We start from the raw sequence: 25019 nt of genomic DNA, 5'->3' as shown, positions 1-25019 counted from the left end.
AAGGGCTGTATTACGGACTCTGGACACTAGGCCACACTGCCCTGAGAGTAAGGGTCGTATTAAGGACTAAGGCCACGAAGCTGTGCTGCCCTGAGACGAGGGACAGCCCTTCCAACTAGACAGTGGGGCTGTGACGCACCTCTCACCTGTCCCTGCCCCCCTGGAGTGACAGGGTGTATCAGCCCTGCGACAACAACATATGTATCTCTACTTTATTTCATCTCCTTGCTCTTTGTCTGCCCCCCTCACATGAATTTTTATATACAAGATTTTTTACCCTTCTCCTTGTACAGTTTGATCAGGATATTTCTTAGGCCAGCCGTGTTGTTCACCCATTCAATTATCCCACATTCATCATTTAGTGGAATAACTGCATAGGTTCGAATATGGAGTTCTCGCCTACGTGACTCGGCATCCTTTCTTAAGCACTATTTATAAAACAAAATAAATAACGTTACCAAATATCACCACAAACACAAGATCAAAATAAACTGATAACTTTAACCTCTTTATCCTGCTGGGGTGGGAACCCCAGTTATTAGGAAGAGCAAGGTAATAATAATGGGGGATTTGAGTATTAGAAATATAGATAGTTGTGTTTCTGATGACCAGGAGAATCACATGGTAAATTGCATGCTGGATACAAAGGTTGTAGATCTCATGAGACAACTAGACAGACTTATGTGCAATGCTGGGCACGAGCCAGTGGTCCTGGTACATTTAGTTATCAACTACATAGGAAAAGGTAGGAGAGAGGTCCCAGAGGCCAAATTTAGGCTGCTAGTAAGAGATTAAAGCGCAAGACCTCCAAGGTAGCATTCTCTGCAATGCTTCCTGTTCCATGCACAAGGCCAGAAAGACAAGCAGAACTACATGGTCTCAATGTGTGGATGAGACGATGGGGTAGGGAGGAGGGTTTTAGATTTACTAGGAACTGGGGAACCTTTTGGGAAAGGAGCAGCTTATACAGGAAGGATGGGCTCCACCTCAATCAAAATGGAACCAGACTGCTGGCATATAAAATTAAAAAGGTTATAGAGGATTTTTTAAAATAAGGGCTGGGGGAAAGCTGACACGTGTGGAGAAGCATATGGTTTGGGAGGAGACATCCCTTAGGGATGAATTTATTAAAAGGGGAACTCTATATCCTAGTAAAAAGGATAGGAAAGAAATTGGTAAAGTACAGGTAGGAGCTAGTGAGGAACAGTCAAACATAAAAGAGTCCCATTTAAATATAACACATGAAGGCAAGCAACTGAATATTGACAAAAACGTACAAGTGCCTATATACAAAAAGTCTAAATACTAAGATGGTGAAGTAGGGTGCCTGGAATTAAATGAGGATATTGATATAGTAGGCATCACAGAAACTTGGTACAACGAGGATTATCATCAATGGAACTCGGTAATATCAGGATACAAAATATATAGGAATGACAGAGTAGGCTACGCTGGTGGGGGAATGGCACTATATGGGAAAGAAAGCGTAGAATCAAATAAAGTAAAAATCGTAAATGAATCAAATTGTACCACAGAATCTCAATGGATAGAAATTCCATGCTTGAACAATAAGAGTATAGCAGTAGAAATATATTACCAAACACTTGACCGAGATGGTGACAGTGACTGTGAAATGCTCTGGAAGAGTAGAGAGGTTACAAAAACAGAAAACACAATAATAATGGATGATTTCAACTATCCTCATATTGAATGTCATCTCAGGGATACAGAGATAAAATTTCTGGACAATGTAAATGCCTGGTTCTTGGAGCAGCTTGTCCTGGAACTCACAAGAGGAAAGGCAATTCTTGATTTAGTCCTAAGTGGAGCACAGGATCTGGTCTAGGAGTAGGCAGTTGAACTTTTTAGCGATAGTGTCCGTAATATAATTAAATTTAAACATCTGGAGGGGGGTGTGTGTGTGTGGAAAGAGATTTGCCAAAGAAATTACCACAGTAGCATTTAGCTTCAGAAAGGGGAACTATACAAAAATGAGGAAGCCAGTTAAATGGAAATAAAAAGGAATAGTAACAAGGGTGAAATGCCTGCAAATGGCATGTAGATTACTTAAAAGAACTGTAACAGAGGCTCAAACTAAATGCATACCCCAAATAAATAAAAACCCAAAAACCAGTAAGACAAAAAATGCCACCATAGCTAATCAGCAGAGTAAAAAAGGTGGTTACAGGCAAAAAGGTATTCTTTAAAAATCAAGAATCAAATCCTACTGAGGAAAATAGAAAGGAACATGATCCTGGAAAGTCAAGTGTAAAAGTATTAAGAGGCAGGCCAAGAAAGAATTTGAAAAGAAAAATTTTAAGTGCATCAGAAGCAGGAAGCCGGCAAATCAGTCAGTGGGGCTACTAGGACAGTTGAGGTGCTAAAGGAGCACTGAAGGACGACAAGGCCATTGCAGTGAAGCTAAATTAATTCTTTGCATTGGTCTTCATTGCAGATGATGTGGGGAAGATTCCCACTCCTGAGCCATTCTTTATAGTTGACAAATCTGAGGAACTGTCCCAGAGCGACGTGTCAATAGAGGAGGTTTTAGAACAAACTGATAAACTAAACAGTAATAAGTCACCAGGACCACATTCACCCAAGAGTTCAGAAGAAACTATTGCAGAACTAGTAACTATGGTATGTAACCTATCCCTTAAAATCAGCCTCTGTACCAGATGACTGGAGGATAGCTAAGGTAATATGATTTATTTAAAAAGACTCCAGAGGCAAAACTGGCAATTACAGGTCAGTAAAGCCTAACTTCAGTACCAGGCAAACTGGTTGAAACTATAGTAAAAAACAGAATTATCAGAAACAAACACGATCTGCTGGGGAAGAGTCTCCCTTTGTAAAGGAAAATCATGCCTCACCAATCTATTAGAATTCTTTGAGGGCGACAACAAACATGTGTAACAGGGTGATCCAGCTGATATAGTGTACATGGGTTTTAAGAAAGCCTTTGACAATATCCCTTACCAATGGCTCTTAAGCAAACTAAGGGCTTGTCTACATTGGCACTTTACAGAGCTGCAACTTTCTCGCTCAGGGATGTGAAAAAACACCCCGCTGAGCTCAGCAAGTTTCAGCACTGTAAAGCATCAGTGTAGACAGTGCACCAGCGCTGGGAGCCGCACTCCCAGTGCTGGTAGCTATGCCCCTTGTAGAGGTGTTTTTTTTAGAGCGCTGGGAGAGCTTTCTTCCAGTGCTCTGCCACGACTACAGAAGCCACATTAAAGCGCTGCTGGGGCAACGCTTTAGCATTGCCAACATAGACTAGCCCTAAGCAGTCATAGGACAAGAGGGAAAGTCCTCTCATCGATCAGCAACTGGTTGAAAGATAGGAAACAAAGGGTAGGAATAAATAGTTTTCAGAATGGAGAGTGATAAAGAGTGGGGTCTCTCAGCAATCTGTACTGGGACGATTGCTGTTCAACATATTCAGAAACTATCTGGAAAACAGGGTGAACACTGAGATGGCAAAATATGCAGACTATACAGTACTAAATTACTCAAGATAGTTAAATCCAAAACAGAATGCAAAGAGTTTCAAAAGGATCTCACAAAACTGGTTAACTGGGCAACAAAATGGCAGATGAAACTCAGTGCTGATAAGTGAAAATTAATGGACATCGGTAAACATAATCCTAACTATACATACAAAATGATGGGGTCTACATTAGTTGTTACCACTCAAGGAAGATATCTTGGAGTCATTGTGGATAGATCTTTGAAAATATCTATTCAATGTGCAGCAGTAGTCAAAAAGCTAACAAAATGTTAGGAACTATTAGGAAAGGGATAGATAATAAAAGAGACAATATCATAACATCGCTATATAGATCCATGGTATGTCCACACCTTGAATACTGCATGCAGTTCTGGTCACTCCATTTCAAAAAAGATACAATAGAATTGGAAAAAGTCCAGAGAAAGGCAACAAAAATTATTAGGCATATAGAACAGCTTCCATATGAAGAAATACTAAAAAGCCTGGGGCTGTTCGTCTTAGACGACTAAGGGGGGATATGATAAGAGGTCTATAAAATTGTGAATGGCCTGGAGAAAGCAAACAGGAAATTTATCCTTTCACATAACACAAGAATTAGGGGTCACCCGATTAAATTGATAGGCAAACAAAAATTAAAACAAACAAAAGGTAGTACTTTCTCACAGGACACATGGTGAACATGTATAACTCATTGGCAGGGGATGTTGAGAAGGCCGAAGTATAATTGGATTCAAAAGAGAATTAGATAAGTGCATGGAGGATGGTCCATCAATGGCTATTAGCCAAGATGGTCAAGGATGCAACCCCATGCTCCGGATGTCCCTAAACCTCTGACTGTCAGAATCTGGGCTTAGACAACAGGGGGTGGTCACTCAAAATTGCTCTCTTCTGTTCATTCCCTCTGAAGTATCTGGCACTGTTCACTGTCAGTAGATAGGGCAGTGGGCTAGATGGACGATTGGTCTGACCCAATATGGCCACTCTTATGTCCACATCTAAATTTCCCCCACCATAATCTAGGGTTTTAAATTCTGAAATTCCACACTTGCAGTAAATCAAAAGTAAACAGAATTCTTACATCTCCTCCCTACTTGCCCTAGGGAAAAAAAAAAGATTTTACAATAAAGATCACTGGCTGAATAAACCCTTTAAATAGAATGTCTGGGTTAGTTAGTAGGTTAGTGTTCCAGAGCCACAACCATTTTCCCATAAAGATTTCTTTTTCAAGGATATAGGGAGTCAAATACTTTCATAAGTTGATTACTTCATCATTTTTCTAGTCAACAGCCATAGGGAAGATTTTCAAAATCATCTTCAAACCTTATTAATCAAGGAATTAAACTCCATGAGTCGGCAGTCTTTTCTTAGGTCATCTTTTGGTTTACACATCATAATATAGGCTTTTCCATCTGAACCTTTTAAAGTAATCTTTTTTGGTTTTTGAAGAGATGCAAGGATTTCCACCTAAAGGAAAAATGGAAGTAGTCATTAAATCTTGTGGTTATTCTTCAAAAAAAACCTCGGGAATCTTAACAGCCACATTTGTGCTAGCACTTCCTATTTTAGTTAGTTTACAACTCATTTAACCCTAGCCAAAACTTGATCTTAGTACCAGTGCCCCTCTTTCAGGTTGTAGTACCAAAAAGCTAGCCATCAAGCTGGTCCTCAGTGCTTCTTTTAATTAGTATGCACTCTTATTTGAACAGTAAATATAATTATTAAGAAACCTCTCATCATTTCCCCCACCTCACTTTTAGCTAATTAAGCAGAAAAGTAAACTTAGCTGCAATTTATTAAAATGACATCTAAACTATGAGCAGAGAAGAAGTTTACCGTATCATCAAAGCCCGCAATGTAGGCCCAGCGTCCAGGAAAAGGGTCATGGTTAGAATGTGTGCCAGGAATCGATGGAAGAGTGGGTATCATTACAGACTGTAAAGGAATGAGGATCTCACTAAATGTCTGCTCTTCTACTAGCTTTTTAAGTGTTTTGAAATGAACACTCATGCTTAATGTTGAGTTGTTCCCATCAACCTAAAATAAATAAAAATCAATCAATCAAGAAACATTTTGCTTAAAATACAGAATAAGTCCTCATAATAATATCACTGTCTCTCTCTTCCAGTTATGGAATACTCTTCACCAAACAATGAAAAAAATATATCATGTTTCAAGAGTTCTATTTGTGCTAAAAAGTGGTCCATTAGAATAGAGTATATTAACTTCTATGTCTCTATATTTTAGTTCTTCTCCCACTTAGTTTCATTAAATGCAGTTGCTGAATTTTATCCCAGTTAACTATTTCAGGGGTTCACCACTAACACTACAGACAGCCTACTTTTTTGAGCTAAAATCTTTTAGAAGTTATTGGAGGAAAAAAATCACTGACCATAAGTAATGGAACATACAAGCAACATAAAAATGGCTCATTATTCAAAAATATTGTTAATATAAATAAGATGTTTATTTAGAAAAGAATTCGCTATAAAAAATTGACAGGCAACCTTCCTAGAAAACTTAAATATTTAAAATAATCATGTTATTTCTCTATTTAAGTTTTAGCTCCAAAACGTTTATTTCTTCCTGTCTAATAGATTTCAGATGTCAACAGAACATTTTACAAGATACCCCAATTTCACAGAATCACTCAGAGACTATTTAATTTAATTAGTTGATGTAAGCTACAGAAAAATATTTTCCATAACACATTTAAAAATATTTTATATAACATTAATTACTATGTCTGATCTGCAGGTCTTGTTTTTATATGTTTGGTTGGTTTTGTTGTTTCTTTTGTTTTTTGGACAAGTACCGGTTTGTTGCATAGCTCTAGTAGTTTATCTGTCAGGCGTGTTGCATCTCCAATAAATTTTCCTAAAGATGCCTTCATATGAATAGCTTTGTTTAGGATTTCCTTGCATCTATTCACACGCATTGGGTAAGAGGACTGCAAAAGAAGATAAAGTTAAAATTTACTAAACCTATATACCTAATCTCCATTACACAATTCTGAAGTGATTGACAAATTGTATTTTTGCAAGATATTTGAAGTTAGATAGTTTAACAAAATGGAGCACAAATCAAAGATATTCAGTATTAAATTTCATTAAAAATTCCACAGCTTTTCATGGCTTCATAATTTCACACCAGGTAGTAAAAGTATCAAAGAAACAAAACTGCTTAAAGTGACAGAAAAAAGCCTTGAGATTCTTGAACTCTACCTTTTTCAAGCTATAGTCTCTGAACTTAGAAATCATAATCTTTGTGGCGTGCAAAATGGGGAAGAATATCACATTCTTATATCTAAGTAGCTGCCCATTTAAATACCTTGTTTAAACATACAGTAAACAGGTTATTCAAATTTTTCTCTTGTAGATAGATTTATATGAACTTTTATAAAAATACAGCTATCCTTATCAAATTACCTTGGATACAGCTGTCACCATCCACATTGCTTGTTGAGGATAGGTTAGAAACACTTTGGCAACAATCTCCATCAGAACAACAAAGACTTCCTCATGAGAGTGGCAGATTCGGGAGATTAATTGAGAGAATGCTGTCAAAAATTGATAAGGTGCCAACTGATCTGTGTGATCTGTAATCACCTTATTTATTTTAGCTAAATCATTTCTCATCTGTACACGATCAGGACGACCAACTGGAAAAACACAATACAGTAAGTTTATAGTCATGTTTCTCTGAAATGCAAGTTTATAAAAAACAAGCTGCAAACCTAAAGAACTACACTCATTTGTTAATGTTTTTTTGGTTTGTATTTTTAAACAAAAATCTTTCCCCCTAAAGTTTCTCTGAGTATTATACACAAACTCAGGGCACTATTCTATATTTGATTTGCTTGGGGAACTCCCATTGTCATGGATAAGCAAGCCTTTAAATTGAAAAATTATTTGCTTCTCTCAGGCCCATTTATTGTCCCTGAAAACAAACTAAATTAACTGGCTTGTGTGCAACTATATTTTCTATATGGCATACATTAAACTGGGGTATGTGCAAGAATAAGTGACTTATAGCATATTTGCTACATAGTTTGGGTTGCCAACATGGATTTATTATAGTGTTTCCTTACTTGGGAGTAAAAAATGTTACAGGTAAGGCCATAAAACCACTATTAAGGCTAACGCAGAAAGCCAGATTACTTCCCCAGAATAGTGCACAGGGGGCTGAAAGCCATCAGATCTCTTCAGGTAGAGATTCTGGGGCAAGGAGAAGAGAGGAGGAGGAGGAGGAGGAGGAAAGAGTCCTTGGAAAGTGTGGAGCAGGCATACCAGTTCCTATATCACCTCACCCACTACAGCACCCAGCAGACATCCAGGAATAGGAGGACCTGTGGTTGGAATGCTACTACACTCTGAAAAATCTCATGCTGACATGCAGCCACTAGGGGATCATAGTCAGCTGGCATATGCCAGAACAGCCCCTTTTGTGTCTCAGCCCATGCCTGCTGTGAAATTTCTAGAGAAAGACTTTTGGACAGAAATGCTGCATGCTTGGACACTGCCCAAAGGAAAAGATTTTGTTCTGGTATGGTTTTAAGTTTGAACAAAACTCCTTCAACTACTGAGTCCTGCAAAGGTGAAAAAATTGAACACTTCACTGCAAATGTTTTCACAGTGAGCTGGCTTGATGTTGGAGAAAGGGTACAGGCAACATATTTCTTTTTCTCTGTTTCCGTTCTTTTGGCAACTTTAATGTGAAATTAATGTTGCATACTTAACAAATGTTTGCAATTATTAATTCAATTCTGAGGGGGGTTATAATCACATGTAAAAATGCTTGTAGGTAACATCTGGTAAGCTAACTTTTTTGCTTTAAATTATGCAAAATTTTGGGAAGGAGTTTAAAGTTCACCAGTTATATACTTTGTGCATATAACCGCAGGCACTATTTTGTTTTAGTCCATATAATGGATTGGGTCATTTTGGCTGCATTTCAAAATACATGGCATACAAGCCAAAACAACAGAATTTTATACAGCGTTCACAGTTCTTTATACATCCTTTTATGAAAATGTAAGATAGCAGAAAAACAGTACGAAAAAGTTCTACCTTTTTCACATTCATATGCTTTTGCTCCAAAGTCAAGCCACAGAGATAACATTCTTGGCATTGACTGATAGATGAATTGGTTTCCATACTGTAAAGACCTGCAATTACATATCCACACCTATAATTAAGATTCAGCCTTTTATACCATATATTTAAGAATGTGCAAACAAACTTAGAGATTTAAAGTGATGTTCATATCCATTCTGATGTTTATGTGTCTATTTTAGGCTTTTGTAATGTCTATTACTGTAACATATAATGCTCACTAACTGACATCCACAGGAATTATCTGCATCTATCACTTAGAAACTTGCTCCAATCAAAAGCACAAAGATAATCATCAACTTAGTAACATCTAGCCTTGTCTCATTTCATTTTGAGACAGCAAACACCAGCTCATTTTAAACAAATGAAAACATAAGAATTTAACAATTAATTTCCCTTTAATAACAAAATTAATACAATATATAATTAACACAAAGTTGGAATAAAATAATTTTTCTACAGTTCCATGCTTCTTCTTAAGAATTATTGCAGAAAAATTTAGTTAGATAGAAATATATAAATTTTAACATTCAAAAACAAGAACAATTTGTGGGAAATAAATTGGTTGGATTATGTTATCAATATAAATATTTTTCTAAGAGACCAAAGCAAAGATACTATATCATCTAACCTTCCAAAATGATGAACTATATATCTAATCAGATCTCCCTGCTTTTCCATCTTGTTGTCAGTTACCATAGGCATCAGTTTATCGTAGTATTTAGCAAGGTAAAAGTGTCCATCCTCCCATTCTGGCAAGAAAAAAGTAACATCCTGCAATAAAAATGAAAAAAAAAAAAGTTATCTTTCTTGGAAGAGGATTTAAAATAAGACAGGTTTTGTTTTTATGACAGAAAACTTTTATTATTTACCTCCGTGCAAAGTGGGTATAAAAGAGTACCACACTCAGTCAGTAGTGCTTTACATCCACTCTGCACAGGTGTAAGTGACCTCCCTGATTTGGTAACAACAAGACAGCACAAAAGGATCCTTATATGCAGTGTTGTTGTAGCTTGATTAGTCCCAGGATATTAGAGAGACAAGGTGGGTGAGGTACTATATTTTATTGGACCAACACCTGTTGGTAAAAGAGACAAGCTTCTTCTTCAGAAATCTCAGTGGAACTCGAAAGCTCGTCTCTCTCACCAACAGAATTGTTCCAGTAAACTATATTACCTCACACACCTTGTCTGTCTAAAAGATCCTTCAGGATATTCCCAATAGGGGAAATTATAGTTTATTTAAAACTAACATAACCAAGTGTTTCATCTACAGACAGGATGTAACTTCTCTTTTTCTTCTCATTTTTGGCTAGTGAAACACAAGAATCATTCATTGCTTCTCTATTTCTTTTCTAAAAGTAAGATCTTTCAAATAAATGGAGGGAATTGTGTCATAGAAGTTAGAGGGGAAAGGGTGTATTAAGTCATCCAGTTTCTGTCTGACAATGCTGAATTGTTCTCAACAGTACCTTTTCTAGCATTCTATATATTACTGGCAAAAGAGCTTCTCTCACTTCTCTTTGGAGACTACCACATAGCCTAAGACAATAGTTACCAAATTTTTCATGGCATGACTTCCTTTGGGCTCAAAGCCATTAATGCAGCCATCCCAAGGTTTTGAAAGGGGAGGGATCCGAAAATTAAAAGAACAAAAAATGGGACTTGCCTCCAGAGGTTGGGGGGTTAAAGAATGAACCCACCCGCACTCACCCCTCAGCGGTGGCTCCTCCCTGTGGGGCTGGCTAGACTCAGCTCCCTGCTCTGGGCATTGTGACCTTGCCTCTGGCACACAGGTTCATGTCAGCACTGCTCAGTTTTGGCCCATCCCCCTGATGGGGGCAGCCAGGCTAAATCTGAGTGAGCAGCATTGTGACCCCATGCACCAGGCTGCAATGCCTTGAATGGGGAGCCAAGCCCAGCCAGCCTTGCAGGACAGGAGCCACTTCAACTTGGACATATTCTGGCTTTCTTGAATTTTGTTTTTCCCCCTCTTTTTTCAGTGTCTCATGACATTGGGACATGCTGGGTAAAAGATTTCACTGTCAAAGACTTTGAGAGTCAGCCTACAATTTCCTTTCTTAATTCCATACATTTAACATATAGGATTAGATTCTCCAGTCCACTAACTTCATAGTCTATTTAGTACAGGGATGGGCAAACTATGGCCCAGGAGCCACATCTGCCCTTCAGATGTTTTAATCTGGCCCTCGAGCTCCCGCCAGGAACTGGGGTCTGGGGCTTGCCCCGCTCTGGTGCTCCAGCTGGGGGCTTGCCCTGCTCCATGCGTGCCGTGGCTCCACATGGCTCCTGGAAGCAGTGGCATGTCCCTCTTCCGGTTCCTACGCATAGTGACAGCCAGGCGGCTTGCCGCGCTGCCCCCACCCCAAGTGCCGCCCCCCACAGCTCCCAATGGAACCATGGTCAATGGGAGCTGCAGGGGCGGCGCCTGCGGACGGGGCAGCATGCCCAGCAGCCTGGCTGCGCCTCCATGTAGGAGCTAGAGGGGGGACATGTCGCTGCTTCTGGGAGCTGCTTGAAGTAAGTGCTGCCTGGAGCTTGCACCCCTGACCCCTCCTGAGCCCCAACCCCCTGCCCCAGCCCTGATCCCCCTCTCGCCCTCCAAACCCCTTGGTCCCAGCCCAGAGCAACCTCCTGCACCCTCCAACCCCTCATCTCCAGCCCTACCCCAGAGCCCATACCCGCAGCCGGAACCCTCACCCCCCTGCACCCCAACACCCTGCCCCAGCCCAGAGCCCCCTCCCGCACCCTGAACTCCTCATTTCTGGCCCCACCCTAGAGCCCGTACCCCCAGCCAGAGCCCTCATCCCCTCCCGCACCCCAATCCCCAATTTCGTGAGCACATGGCCCGCCATACAATTTCCATACGCAGATGTGGCCCTCGGGCCAAAAAGCTTGCCTACCCCTGATTTAGTACTACATACAACTTGTGATCTGAATGACAAAGCTATGGACAGTGAAGTTTGTGATACACTTTTTAAATTTTTTTAAAAGCAATATTGCAGGAATAGGGTGGCATTAAAGGTAAGATTCAGCTGTGCTCGTCCTGCCACTTGGAGTGGAACAAAGGTGAGGTGTACCAAATAACTCAGCAACTCCAAAAACATAGCCCAATAGTGGGATTCCACTGCTTTCCATGTGGAGAGCAGTGTGAATTTGATTTTGAGACTTTCTCTATGCTTACTTTTCTATATAACTTAGCTACAGGATTATTATTAGTTCTGTAGTAAGACAGAAATATGAATGTGGAAAATCTCAAGTGTAAAACATTGAGCAGGCTTGTATTTAGACAAGCAGCAAAAAAAATGATTGATAAACTGGTGATTCAGTAGGCGACACTCTTCTTTCCAAGCCAATATGATGTTATTGGGCCCTGTGCTCTTTTCTAGCTCTCCAGAGAGTGGTAGCATCACCTCCATATGACTCCCACAGTAAAACTAAGGAGGATCCATATACATTATTCTCTACACTGGACAGTGAGAGAGCACTATCTGCCAAGCTGTCCCTTCATAGTAACCCAATGACATACCGGTGAAAAATTCCAACCCTGAAATCCGTTAGCAAAAAAACAAAAAAATTATTCCTCATATAACTCCACTGACTTCAATGGAGTTACACCAAGGATAGGTTTAGTTCTTGTTGAGAGTTACAAACTGTATGTATCAAGAGGTTTAACTAAATTAACTTGGACTGTAAACTCCATAGGACAAGGACTGTCTTTTTTACTACATGTTCATAGAGCACCTAACATAGTGAGGACTATATCTCTGTTGGGGTCTCTAGGCTCTACTTTAATATATATAATAAATTATGTATGAATATATGATTACTAAAAACTGTGTTGTATTCACCTTGTATTTTTTCATAACTGCATTACTTTCAAAGTTGGCAGTTTCTTCCATAAATCTGCCAACCAGCAACATAGCCCGACCATGGATTAGCTGACTTTTGGTGTCACATGCTGCTTTATTCTCAGGAAAACATAATTCAACTCCCTTCTGAAGAACAATGAGAGCCTGGTGCACCTCACCCTTAGAGAAAGAGGGAAAACGTTAATCAACATATGCTTTTTGTTTGTTTATTTTAAAGAAACAGAACAGCTTACTTTTACTAACCAAGAAAAAACAATGTTATGTTCATAGCTCTAACACCCTGGGGACAGGTAAGTAAAAGCCTCAGTTTATGATTGCGCAAATGAGGCTCCAACAATCCCTTTAGCTTTCTCTACTGAAACGTCCACTGTCATCCATTAAGTCACTGATAAATACTCGTTTCAATAATAAAAGTTAGAGCATCTACCAATTTTCTTCATTTTGTCCAGGAACTAAGTTTAGAAACTTTCATTTACTGCATGCTTGACCGCCTCCTCAGTTGCACCTGCTGTTCAATTTACTACATTTATTTTAATTGAATATTTCAAACCACTAGCACTCAGAGTCAATTCATAACTCTTACAAATGCATTAACATTACACATTTATTGTACTTTTGTTTAAACGAGATACTTACTTTTATTCTTTTATAGGTAAGAATGCATTTTAATTTGAATCATTTCATTTCTTTTTTGCTTACCTTGGACCACAGCCACTTTGCTCTTTCTATATATAGTTCAGATAGCGTGGATTCCCCAGCATTCAGAAGAGCATTGTATGCAGTTTGGTGATGACCAGCTTTTCTTGCAACTCTGGCACTCTGGAGCCAACATTCTCCAACTAGTTCACTGTAATCCTGTCTGTGGTGATTTTTTCCAAAATAAAGATCCATTTATGAGTGCTGCCATTACAATCTCAAATATATACCATAATGTATTGAAATACAAACACAAATAGCTTAACAAACTGTTTATTAAAAAGAAATTCACTTTAAATAAACAAACATTCATAATACTTTTGTTCTCTATTGTTTATCCCCCTAAATCTGGAAATAATTATTTTTCCCAGCTAATCTCATCCTTTCTCACTTGGAAAACACCGCTTTTGTCTTGTATTTGAAATTTAACAGGGCTGTTTTTGTTTATAATGTAAATTTCAGTAGATTCTTACCATAACTCACTAATATGTGCAAAAATGCTACTACTGTATAAGAGAAAAGCTAGTATTCGATTGATATGCAACATGGAAGGACAAGAAATAATCATAGCTTTACCTTTTATTGAGGCTAAGCAAAGCCCTTCTGAGTGCTAAGATGGGTTCTTTTGCTCTATAGGAGTTCTGTGTCATTTCTATACGAGCAATCCAGTTCAGAGAATCTTTACCATGGTCACCATCCATTTGCTGAAACAGTGGAATAATACTGTGTTCCAGTTCACACAGCATATGTAACCTACGGTGAAAGGATACAGGAATGTATTTTAGAAATTGTTTGCCATTTTCAGTTACATGTATCTTATGTTTAGCATTTGTCATTTCATTCCCAAAGCTGACCACATGAATAATCCAAAATACCACGCTTCCTTAAAAGAAAATACATCAAGAATATCTAAGTTAGTGAACTGGTCATTGTTTTCTCACCACCTCCTCTCTGAGATAAACTGACCTCAGAAGCAATGCAGTTTGCTAAGTACAGACTCAATCCTGCATTTCTTCTTCAAACAAAACTCTCACTGACTTCAATGGCAAATTCACCTGGGTAATGAGTGCAATATTTTAAAAACAATTATAGCCATTTTCTTTTAGCAATAATTCTTATGAATATATAATACCACAATTAGAATAACTTTTACAGAAATGGTAAAAGATCTTTGTCACTGTTGAAATTCCAAAGTTAAGAACTTAAATAGTTCTTATTTCTCATTAACTAGTAGGCTAAGTTTGGAGAGCTGACATGAGAATAGTGACGAGATGAAGGCTTGTGAATAGTCAAGAGCATTTGGAAATGTAGAATTATTTTGAACGGCATCTTCCAATATAAGCATAAAACCTATCTAGTACATAAAACAGAATTTTTTAAAAAACTTAGTTGGTAAGCAAGTTAAAACGTATATTTTGCATGAAGCCACATGTTTTCATTGCCATGTGGAGGTATAAGATATAAAAAGATAATACTGAACCTTTTTCTTGTGCATTACCACTTCTACATCATTTTAAGTCAAACTTCAGTTCAACTACACTAAACTGCCTTTAAAGGGAAATAATCTCTACTTGTGTTGAGTCTAGAAATGAAGGACCAAATTCTGCTCTCAGTTACAGATGTATAAATATAAAACCTCACTGAAATTAGTGAAGTTAATACACTGGAGTAAATTTCAGGTTTTAGCTGTAGTGTTTTTACGGAAGGAATTGGTCCCAGGAGTTCATTTTCTGACATGCATATATGAATTCACTTGCTGATTTTTTGATGAGAGTGCAACAGTTACAAAGAAAAACTATGAATACTTCCAGGGAAAGAACAACACAAAATCTCAGTCAATCAGGAAAGGTTTGCAATTGGTATTGAATATGTGATTGTTATGCAGAAAGAGTCAGAAAAAACAAGATACCAATAGGTCAGCACCATTTATCATTTGAAAATGAAGAGTTCTTACTGTTGATTACATGAATGATACATGCATTTTAAAGTGAGTTCTTTAGCCCTTGAACACAATGAAGTGGTATACAGAAGCCACAAAATACCTGATAATGTGTTCATATCCTCGCTGATAGGACCCTCTTTCAAAGCTTGCTGCTGAGAGGGGTACAATCTGCTCTGCTCGAACAACTTTCAGTGTCTTATAAAAAGCTGCTGTGTTTTTCTTTTTGGCTGATAACAACAATTGTCCCAGTCTGACACTCCAAGTACTGGACTTCACATCTAGGGGACAAAGAATCAGAAATTGCATTTCATTAGATGCTCAGGCAATACACCATAGCCCATAGGTGCTGAAACTAGGGGTGCTACCTCACCCCCTTGCTTGAATTGGTTTCCATTATATATAGGGTTTACAGTTTCATCAATGGCTCTGAGCACCCCCCACTACAAAAATTGTTACAGCATCCCTGCCATAGCCTGTCTATAATGTAACATTTGAGAAATGTTTAGTGGAAATTCTTGATCAAACAAACTTTCATCAGAATTGGTCCAAATAGATTTCAAAAAAATGTATGACAACTTAAAAAGGAGTACAACTTTAATATTTTATTATTCCCAAGACATTTCAAGCAAATTGTGCCAATATATGCTTTCAGAAATCCTATAGGTGGAATTTTACGAGAAGCCTAAGGGTGTTTGGCCTGATGATCCCCTGACGATCCCAGTCAGAAAGGATCAGATAAATTTACAAAAACTGTAGGGTTAATACTAGCTGATACATCACAGATCAAGAAATTTGAAACAAATGCCCTCTGGTTAAAGCTGGCCAAATCTGAACATATATAATTGCACAAAAATGTTCTCATTTTGACATCTAGTTTCCTACCTGCAGCCAAATAATTTTCCAATAAATCCCAGTGTGTTAGTTTCCAGGCTGCCTCCACTCTATACGTGTTCAATTCAGATGTCCACTCTGGCCTATAAAAGTACACACAATCAGAACACAGTACAAAACCAGCCAGTGCTATAGTCATTATATTTTCTTCGCATTAGTTCTACATTATATAAACTAATTAACTTTTAAACAGCAAAACCCCTATATTACTTGAAAATCAAAGGTTGTTAACTTGCTATGAATAACATTACGTAAAACAAAAAATGTGATCAATTTATAGTAATTTGAAATTGACATCCCATAAACTGAGTTTGCAAGTCGTATATATACACTTTACTAGGAACATATTTTATGATAAAAGAAGATAAACTTTTTGGTCAAAATTCACTATTGTGCACGGAAAACTGTATATTGGAAAAAAACATAAAAGAAAGAACAAGTATGTGGCAATCAACAATACGCTAACAATGAAGGATTCTTTTTTCCTTGAATAAATTAAAGCACATATCTATCTCAGGGGTGGGCAAACATTTCGGCCTGAGGGCCACATCTGTGTGGGAAAATTGCATGCAGGGCCATGAATGTTGTGCTGGGGCACGGGATTGGCATGTGGGAGGGACTGCGGAGTGTGGGAAGGGCTGTGGTATGCAGGAAGGGGCTACAGGCTGGGGGTTGGGGCACAGGAGGAGTGTGGTGTGTACAAAGGGGCTCAGAGCAGGGGGTGGGGTGTGGGAGGGGTGCGGCACGGGGCTCTGGGCAGAGGTTGGGGCGCGGGAAGGGTGCAGGATGTACAAGGGGGCTCAGGGCAGGGGGTGGGGTGCAGCAGGGGGTTGGGATTGGGGTGCAGGCGTTCGGGGTGCAGGTTCCAGCCCACCGCCGCTTACCTGGAGCGGCTCCAGGGTGGCAACAGCATGCAGCGGGGCTACGGCAGGCTCCCTGCCTGCCCTGGCCCTGCCACTCCCGGAAGCGGCTGGCACCACATCCCTGCATCCCCTGGGGGAGGGGGAGCAGAGGCCTCTGCCACGCGCTTTCCTCGCCTGCGGGTACCTCCCACGAAGCTCTCACTGTCCACGGTTCCCCATTCCCGGTCAATGGGAGCTGCAGGGGGCGGTGCCTGGAGGCGAGGGCAGTGCATGGAGCCCTTTGCTCCCTCCTCCCCCAGGGGATGCAGGGATGTGGTGCCGGCTGTTTCCAGCAGTGGCACGGAGCCCATGGCGCCATGGGGATTGCAATCCCAAAGGCCAGATTCAAAGCCCTGATGGGCTGGATCTGGCCTGCAGGCCGTAGTTTGCCCACCCCTGATCTATCAGTACTGAGTATTATACACAAAGGAAGTAGCAGTATTTCAGACAGTGTTGAAATTCTGAAGTTAGAGAAATTTTAAATGTTTTCATTTTGTCCATAAAATCCTATTTCCACACTGCTAGATACCCCTGCAGTATTAGAACTTTTTATTATTCAAATAGGGGTTGTATTAAATTATTACCTGTTGGCAAGCACTCCATTCACCTGAGTGATTACAGTAGATAACTGACCAAGACCTAACATGGACTTCACTACACCATGATAATGAATGATCTAGAAATGCAGATAGAATAGATCAAAATACACATCGCGTATAATCAAGAGATATCATGTTGGTAGCTTCCGGGTGAATGTACATCAATTTTGTTTTTTCATTATTCTTTTAGATTTTTCTTGTTATGAATATGACATGAAAAGAAAAAGGTTTAAATAATTAAATTATCACAGCTAAAAAGAATTAACCAAATTCACACCAAAAAAATCAAATTTGAACAGAACTCCCTGGAAAAGAATCTCAGCTGATATCAGTAATTTCTAAGATGTGTTTCAGAACAAAGTAAAATGGGTTTTTTTTTAGTATATATGTTTGAGAACTGCTAGGGAAAGTTGTGAACAATAATGTGACAAACTCACTGTCATGGGGTAATATACCCCTGTGGCCCAGCAATCCAGGGGCTAATGCAGGTACTGCCAGCCAAAGCTGACTGGCAGCCTCACAGCAGCTGGAGAATAAAAGAGCTAGGAAGCAGAGGGGCAGGGCAGCTGCCAGAGGAGCAAGCAGGCTGTAGAGGAAAACTCTGACAGCAAGCTGCTGAGAAGTTGTGCAGAGACAGAATCCTGAGAGGACTGATCGGATCAACAGGCTGAAAAGCCTACAGAAATAGAGACCAAGAAAGGTAGGAAGGAACTCAGGGCACGTCAGGAGTTGTTGAGTCCTGATTTTCCCTGTCTGGCTTAATGGCCCTCAATTGGAACCCAGTGGAGTGGGTGGGCCTGAGTTCCCCTATCTATTTCTCAGAGACTTGAGAACTGAGGTTTCCAGACCCTCTGGGGACCAGTAACCACATGACCCCACCAAGAATAAAGGGAAAATTCCTGTGCCTCATTGGGACAGACTCAAGCAAGGGGAACCGACTGACTACCCTGCCAGAGTGAGCAAACGGTGCAATGCTCCACTTGGCCAAAGGGGGCGCTGTTGCATCAACACCCACACCCCCATACACATCTCAATTTCACTTTTAAATTAAATGTGTTTGGAAGCTAGAGAATGACTTGCTCCAGTTTTCCAAGTATTGTTTATAGTAACTCATCTGCAGTCATTGCAGCAGTGAACATGTTCATATTTTACATATATATTCTAAGCCTCTATCATATTTTTTTGCCTTTTTGTTGGATCATGAAATAAGAATGTGTCTTTCATTTTACCTGGTCAGATTCCAGCTGAATAGCCCTGTCATAACAAGCTGTGGCATCTCTCAGCAAACCAATGCTTTCATGTTCAAGGATTTGTTCTTTGAGAGATGGCTCTGCTTTCCGAATTGCGCTGACCCCAGCTACTCCATCTGGCTCATGCATAGCAGCATATAATTTCTTTTTTCGAACATGGAAAATATTACAATTGAAAACATAAATCAAACACAGTGGCTCAGCTGTAAAGGCCAACGACAAGACATTTATATAATATGTTAAGAATCAAGCATGTTACTTAACTGTCATGTAAAACTGCTCCAAAGCAGAGTTCTTAGTCACAAGTTGTGACTCTAAGACATCACATAACTGAACAATAACATCTTTAGACATCTTAGAAGATTTTTTCTGGCCAAACTTCCACATGAACTTCAGTTATTAATTTTCATATGGCTCAATAACAACAATCTCATGTTACTGAATAGGTACCATATCAAATTTATTTGAAGCAACTTGCACAAAGGACAAAATAAAGTACTGTATTATGCAGTAAGTTGTATAATACAGAGTTGCAAATGTATATGACTCTTACACATCACAGAAGGAGTGTTCTAGATTATTTTTCAAACTAGGAAATCATTGGGCAATTTCAACCATGAGAAGAAGTGAACTCTAACAGGAATTCAGCTAACATATAAGTTAACTATGCCGCTTGAAAATAATTTTTCATCTTTGTAATATACACAGTGTGCACTCTTCCTCTATTTTAACATAAATTACTTCACTTTATTAAAAAGTTTCATAATTGTAATATTTTATTTATGTAAATCATGACTAGCTTTTATTTATTTTAAAAAGAGGGTCACGTTCATTGAAAGACAAAACTGCTCTTTTTTGAAAAAAGAAAAGGATTACTTGTGGCACCTTAGAGACTAACCAATTTATTTGAGCATAAGCTTTCAAGAGCTACAGATCACTTCATCGGATGTACTCCTTTTCTTTTTGCGAATACAGACTAACACGGCTGCTACTCTGAAACCTGTCTTTTTGAAAAAAGGAGCCATTTTAGCGATAATTGTAGATTTTTATTTCATTTTCTTGTTTTCTTCTAATAAAGAGAATCCTCCTCCATCTTATCACATAAGCAGACATGATGAGAAGAGGGAAACAGCCCTTGCTGCTTGAAGATAGATAGATAACTGTCTATTGCTGCTTCAGACAGCAACAGCCTAACCACATCTGCAATCTTTGAGAAAAGACAAAGGGAGGGGAAACCTTAAGCGTTGACAACTCTAAACATGGCCTGTCTCTGTTTTCATCTTCATTTTAAATTAAATAAAAAATTAATTAAAACCTGCAAAAATCCAAGATGCTCCTGAATATTTTGTTTCTTTTCTGTGATGAATGATTCAAAGTGCATTACAGCCCTTGTGTATGCTTTAGAGCGAAAGGAAGCAGCAGCCAACGTATCCTGAGGTATGAGGTCTAGAAAACGTGTCACACTTTGATATTCTGCATAATCCTCACTTGATGCTATGGAATAAAACAGTTAAAGAAGTTTATCATCCAAGTTTCATTTATAAAGTTATTATTAAAGATTAAAGTTCAGTTCATCCATTACACCCAAATTAATCATTTAATTAAGAATAAAGTTTCTCTCTTCTATCAATATCAATTTCTTAAAAGCAATTTAGCTGCATGTTCTTAAGATTTTCAAAGCAGCATATTTATATCAACTTAGTTTTATAAAAGATTTCTAAAAATAAATTCAAGATAAAAGAAGAAGTCTTAGAACATCTGTTTCTTACTTTATGAATCCATAGGTTTCTCAAAATAGCAGCTAGAAAACACTATGAGGATGGCAAGGGGATAGCGTTAGTTTGCTATACTGGCAAACTATCTTGGCAGTGATGTTCCATTCATATGTGGTCCTAATTTGAAGGGACATGTCTAAATGCTTATTTTAAGAATACAAAATTCCTTTTATATACAATACAAAGAACATCACTAACCTTTCAGATCCCCTCTGTCTTTGCTTGACTTACTAACAGTTTTCTCAGCAATAAGCATCTGGAATTTATGTCTCGCCCACTGTGTTAGATGATCAAGCATGGAAAACACTGTCTGTGTACTTAGTTGACTCAGATCTGATGCACTATCCTGCAGTCTTCCAGTACACAGGTCATCGTGTTTGAGAACAGCCATGATCTCTGCATATACCTACACAGAGGTTAATATGAAAAAAATCGAAAAGCTTTTAGTTTCATCATAAAGTCTGCAAAATATTAAGAGACAACAGATGAAACAGAGGTCAACCTAGAAATATTAGACACTGTAACAGCATTTGTTAAGTGTTGGCAGTGTTTTTGGACAGTATAGAGTTCTTGCCCCAAGGGCCTAAAGACAGATAGAAAAGAAAAGATAAAAAGGAAAGTGTACCAGTAAGTATTGTACATGGAAAAAGACACGGGAAACATGGTGAAGCATTTTGAACAGCTTTATGAAGAACAGATTACTGTTCAGCTAAGTGTCTTCAGAATACAGGTAAGTAAATGGTGCTTCCATACAAGTCAGATACACACTAACTTAAGTAAAATGACTAACAAGATAACTATTGGTTAGGGGATCACGGGGTGGCTAGTTTTAATTTTATTTGTGCTTTTATTGGGGTTAATGAGATGCTGCTAGATCTGTTGACCAAGATGTAAGTATGGTTGTTGAGAAAATATTCCCCCCCTCCCTCCCCCCCCATACATGTGAAGAATTTGGCCGTTTATGACGGAGAAAACAATGGAAGTTTTCAGAAATGGAACATGCAAGTAGAGACATCTTAACTAACTATAAGATTATAAAACATAGTTAAGTCTGATTAATTTGCAATTCCCTTCTCACAGTTTTGTAGGGCTGGAAGGGACCTAGAGAAGCCATCAAGTCCAGCCTCCGTATTGAGGCAGGACCAAGTAAACTAGACCATGCCTGACAGGTGTTTGTCCAACATATTCTGAAAAATCTTGAATGATGAAGATTGCACAACTTCCCTTGGAAGCCTATTCCACAGCTTAACTACTGTTATAGTTAGAAAGCTTTGTCTAATATCTAACCTAACGCCTGGTCTACACTACGGGGTTAGGTCGAATTTAGCCACATTCGGTCGATTTAAAAATGACTGCGTCCACACAACCAACCCCATTCCGTCGACCTACAGGGCTCTTAAAATCGACTTCTGTACTCCTCCCCGACAAGGGGAGTAGCGCTAAAATTGACCTTGTTGGGTCAAATTTGGGGTAGTGCGGACGCAAATCAATGGTATTGGCTTCCAGAAGCTATCCCAGAGTGCTCCATTGTGACCGCTCTGGACAGCACTTTGAACTACGATGCACTAACCTGCTACACAGGAAAAGCCCCGGGAACTTTTGAATTTCATTTCCTGTTTGGTCAGCATGGTGAACTCAGAAGCACTCAGCAGCACAGGTGACCATGCAGTCCCCCCAGAATCGTAGAGCGTAGAATGTTTCTATGTTCCTCCTATCATCTCAGTCCCTAAGGTTATCGCAGATTAGAAGGCAAAAAAACCACACTCGCGATGACATGTTTTCCGAGCTTATGCAGTCCTCCCGCACTGATAGGGCACAGCTTAATGCATGGAGGCATTCAGTGACAGAGGCCAGGAAAGAATTAAGTGAGCGCGAAGAGCGGAGGCAGGACACAATGCTGAGGCTAATGGGGGAGCAAATGGACATGATGAAGCGTCTGCTGGGGGAGCAAACGGACATGATGAAGCATCTGTTGGAGCTGCAGGAAAGCCAACAAGAGCACAGACCCCCGCTGCATCCACTGTATAACCGCCTACCCTCCTCCCCATGTTCCATAGCCTCCTCACCCAGATGCCCAAGAATTGCAGGGTGGGAAAGGCTCCGGGCACCCAGCCACTCTATTCCAGAGGATGGCCCAAGCAACAGAAGGCTGTCATTCAAACAGTCTGATTTTTAGTGTGGCTACAATAAGCAATGTGGCCTTGTCCTTCCCTCCTCCCCGACCCCACCCGGGCTACCTTGTCCATTATCTCTCTCTTTTTTTTTAATTAATAAAGAAAGAATGCATGGTTTCAAAACAATAGTTACTTTATTTCGAAGGAGGGAGGGTGGTTGGCTTACAGGGAATTAAAATCAACAAAGGGGGTGGGTTTGCATCAAGGAGAACCACACACAACTGTCACACCGAAGCCTGGCCAGTCATGAAACTGGTTTTCAAAGCTTCTCTGATGAGCAGCACGCCTTGCTGTGCTCTTCTAATTGTCCTGGTGTCTGGCTGCTAAAAATCAGATGCCAGGCGATTTTCCTCAACCTCCCACCCCGCCATAAACGTCTCCCCTTTATTCTCACAGATATTATGGAGCACACAGCAAGCAGCAATAACAATGGGAATGTTGGTTGCGCTGAGGTCTGACCTAGTCAGCAAACAGCGCTAGCGAACTTTTAAATGTCCAAAGGCACATTCTACCACAATTCTGCACTTGCTCAGCCTATAGCTGAACTGCTCCTTACTACTGTTTAGGCTTCATGAGCCATGGGAGCAAGGGGTAGGCTGGGCTAGGTGCGACCGCGCGGTCCTGCCGGCTGGGAGAGCAGCCTGAGGCAGAAGCCTCCAGCTTGCATGATATTCCAGGCAGGACTGAATCTCCAGGAGACGAAACTTAAAGAAGAGAATGACCTGGAGTTTCTGGCTCCCATTCGGTGCTCTAAGAGGAGAATAGCCATGTCTGTCCAGGAGCCCCGATCGACCTCACTGAGGTCTGCCAGGAGCACCCAGGAGATGTACAACAGCTATCAGTTCAATTGCACCTCAGCCGCAAAGGCAAGGAGCTGCTGCTGTGTAGCAATGCAGTACAGCATCTGCCAGCAGCACCCAGGAGACGTACAGTGACAGTGAGCTGAGCTCCATGCTTGCCGTGAGCTGAGCTCCATGCTTGCCGTGGTATGGCGTCTGCACAGGTAACCCAGGAAAAAAGGTGCAAAACAATTGTCTGCTTTTGCTTTCACGGAGGGAGTGAGGGAGGGAGGCCTGACGACATGTACCCAAAACCACCCGCGATAATGTTTATGCCCCATCAGGCATTGGGAGCTTAACCCAGAATTCCAATGGGCAGCAGATACTGCAGGAACTGTGGGATAGCTACCCACAGTGCACCACTCTGTAAGTCAATGCTAGCCATGGTAGTGAGAAAGCACTTTGCCGACTTAATATGCTTAGTGTGGACATACGCAATCAACTGTATAAAATCGGTTTCTAAAAATCGACTTCTATAAAATCGACCTAATTTTGTAGTGTAGACATACCCTAAATCTCCCTTGCTGCAGATTAAGTGGATTACTTCTTGTCCTGACTTCAGTGGATGTGGAGAACAACTGATCACAGCACTTTATAATACCCCTTAACATATCTGAAGACTTATCAGATGCCCCATCAGTTTTCTTTTCTCAAGACTAAACATGCCCAGTTTTCTTAACCTTTCCTCATAGGATAGGTTTTGTAAACCATTTATAATTTTTGGTGCTCTCTGGACTCACTCCAATTTGTCTACATCTTTCTTAAAGTGTGGCACCCAGAATTGGACACAGTGCTCCAGCTGAGTAGAGTGGGATAATTACATCTGACATACAACAGTTTTATTACTACACCCCAGAATATTAGTCTTTTTCACAACTACATCACACTGTTGACTCATATTCAATTTGTGATCCACTCTAACACACAGAACGTTTTTAGCACTACTACTACTTAGAGATGTATTTGCCATTTTCTACTTTTGCATTTGATTTTTCCTTCCTAAGTGTAGTATTATGTACTTGTCTTTACTGAATTTCATCTTGTTGAATTCAGACCAATTTGTCACGGTCATTTTGAATTCTAATCCTGTCCCCTGTGCTTGCAATCCCTTCCTGCTTGGTGTCATCTGCAAACTTTAGAAGCATACTTTCGTCTCTGTTATCCAAGTCATTAATGAAAATACTAAATAGTACCAGACCCAGGACTGACCCCGGTGGGACACCACTACATATGTCCTCCCAGTCTGACAACAATCCATTGATAACTACTCTTTGAGTATGGCCTCTCAACCAGTTATGCACCCACCTAATAATAATTTAATCTAGACCATATTTCCCTAGTTTGCTTATGAGACTGTCATGTGGGACTGTGTCAAAAGCCTTACTAAAATCAAGATACATCATGTCTACTGCTTCCCCCCATCCATTAGGTCAGTAA

The 25019-nt window shown here is 39.8% G+C and overlaps 1 protein-coding gene across 2 annotated transcripts in view; it reads right to left on the bottom strand.

Annotated features, from left to right (window-relative positions):
• ATR (ATR checkpoint kinase) overlaps window positions 1-25019 on the bottom strand; it is an 81880-nt gene that overhangs the window by 12443 nt on the left and 44418 nt on the right. Inside the window, exons 27-42 of one of the 2 annotated variants that reach the window (XM_084639312.1) lie at window positions 20768-20975; window positions 20110-20288; window positions 18774-18938; window positions 17530-17621; window positions 16035-16126; window positions 15253-15430; window positions 13787-13963; window positions 13214-13373; window positions 12494-12673; window positions 9254-9396; window positions 8578-8675; window positions 6937-7169; window positions 6324-6458; window positions 5345-5545; window positions 4832-4975; window positions 278-428 (exon numbers count right to left, since the gene is read on the bottom strand). In XM_084639312.1, coding sequence (XP_084495438.1) covers window positions 278-428; window positions 4832-4975; window positions 5345-5545; window positions 6324-6458; window positions 6937-7169; window positions 8578-8675; window positions 9254-9396; window positions 12494-12673; window positions 13214-13373; window positions 13787-13963; window positions 15253-15430; window positions 16035-16126; window positions 17530-17621; window positions 18774-18938; window positions 20110-20288; window positions 20768-20975 — 2536 coding nt within the window. Of the gene's footprint in view, window positions 1-277; window positions 429-4831; window positions 4976-5344; window positions 5546-6249; window positions 6459-6936; window positions 7170-8577; window positions 8676-9253; window positions 9397-12493; window positions 12674-13213; window positions 13374-13786; window positions 13964-15252; window positions 15431-16034; window positions 16127-17529; window positions 17622-18773; window positions 18939-20109; window positions 20289-20767; window positions 20976-25019 lie in introns of those variants that run through there. The other variant, XM_084639313.1, reaches the window with a different exon arrangement.

This window comes from Lepidochelys olivacea (assembly GCF_965140295.1).
Source record: "Lepidochelys olivacea isolate rLepOli2 genome assembly, chromosome: 9".
NCBI classification, from domain to species: Eukaryota; Metazoa; Chordata; order Testudines; family Cheloniidae; genus Lepidochelys; species Lepidochelys olivacea.
The sequence above is the reverse complement of the archived record's forward strand: the minus strand, read 5'-3'. Positions and strand labels throughout refer to the sequence as shown.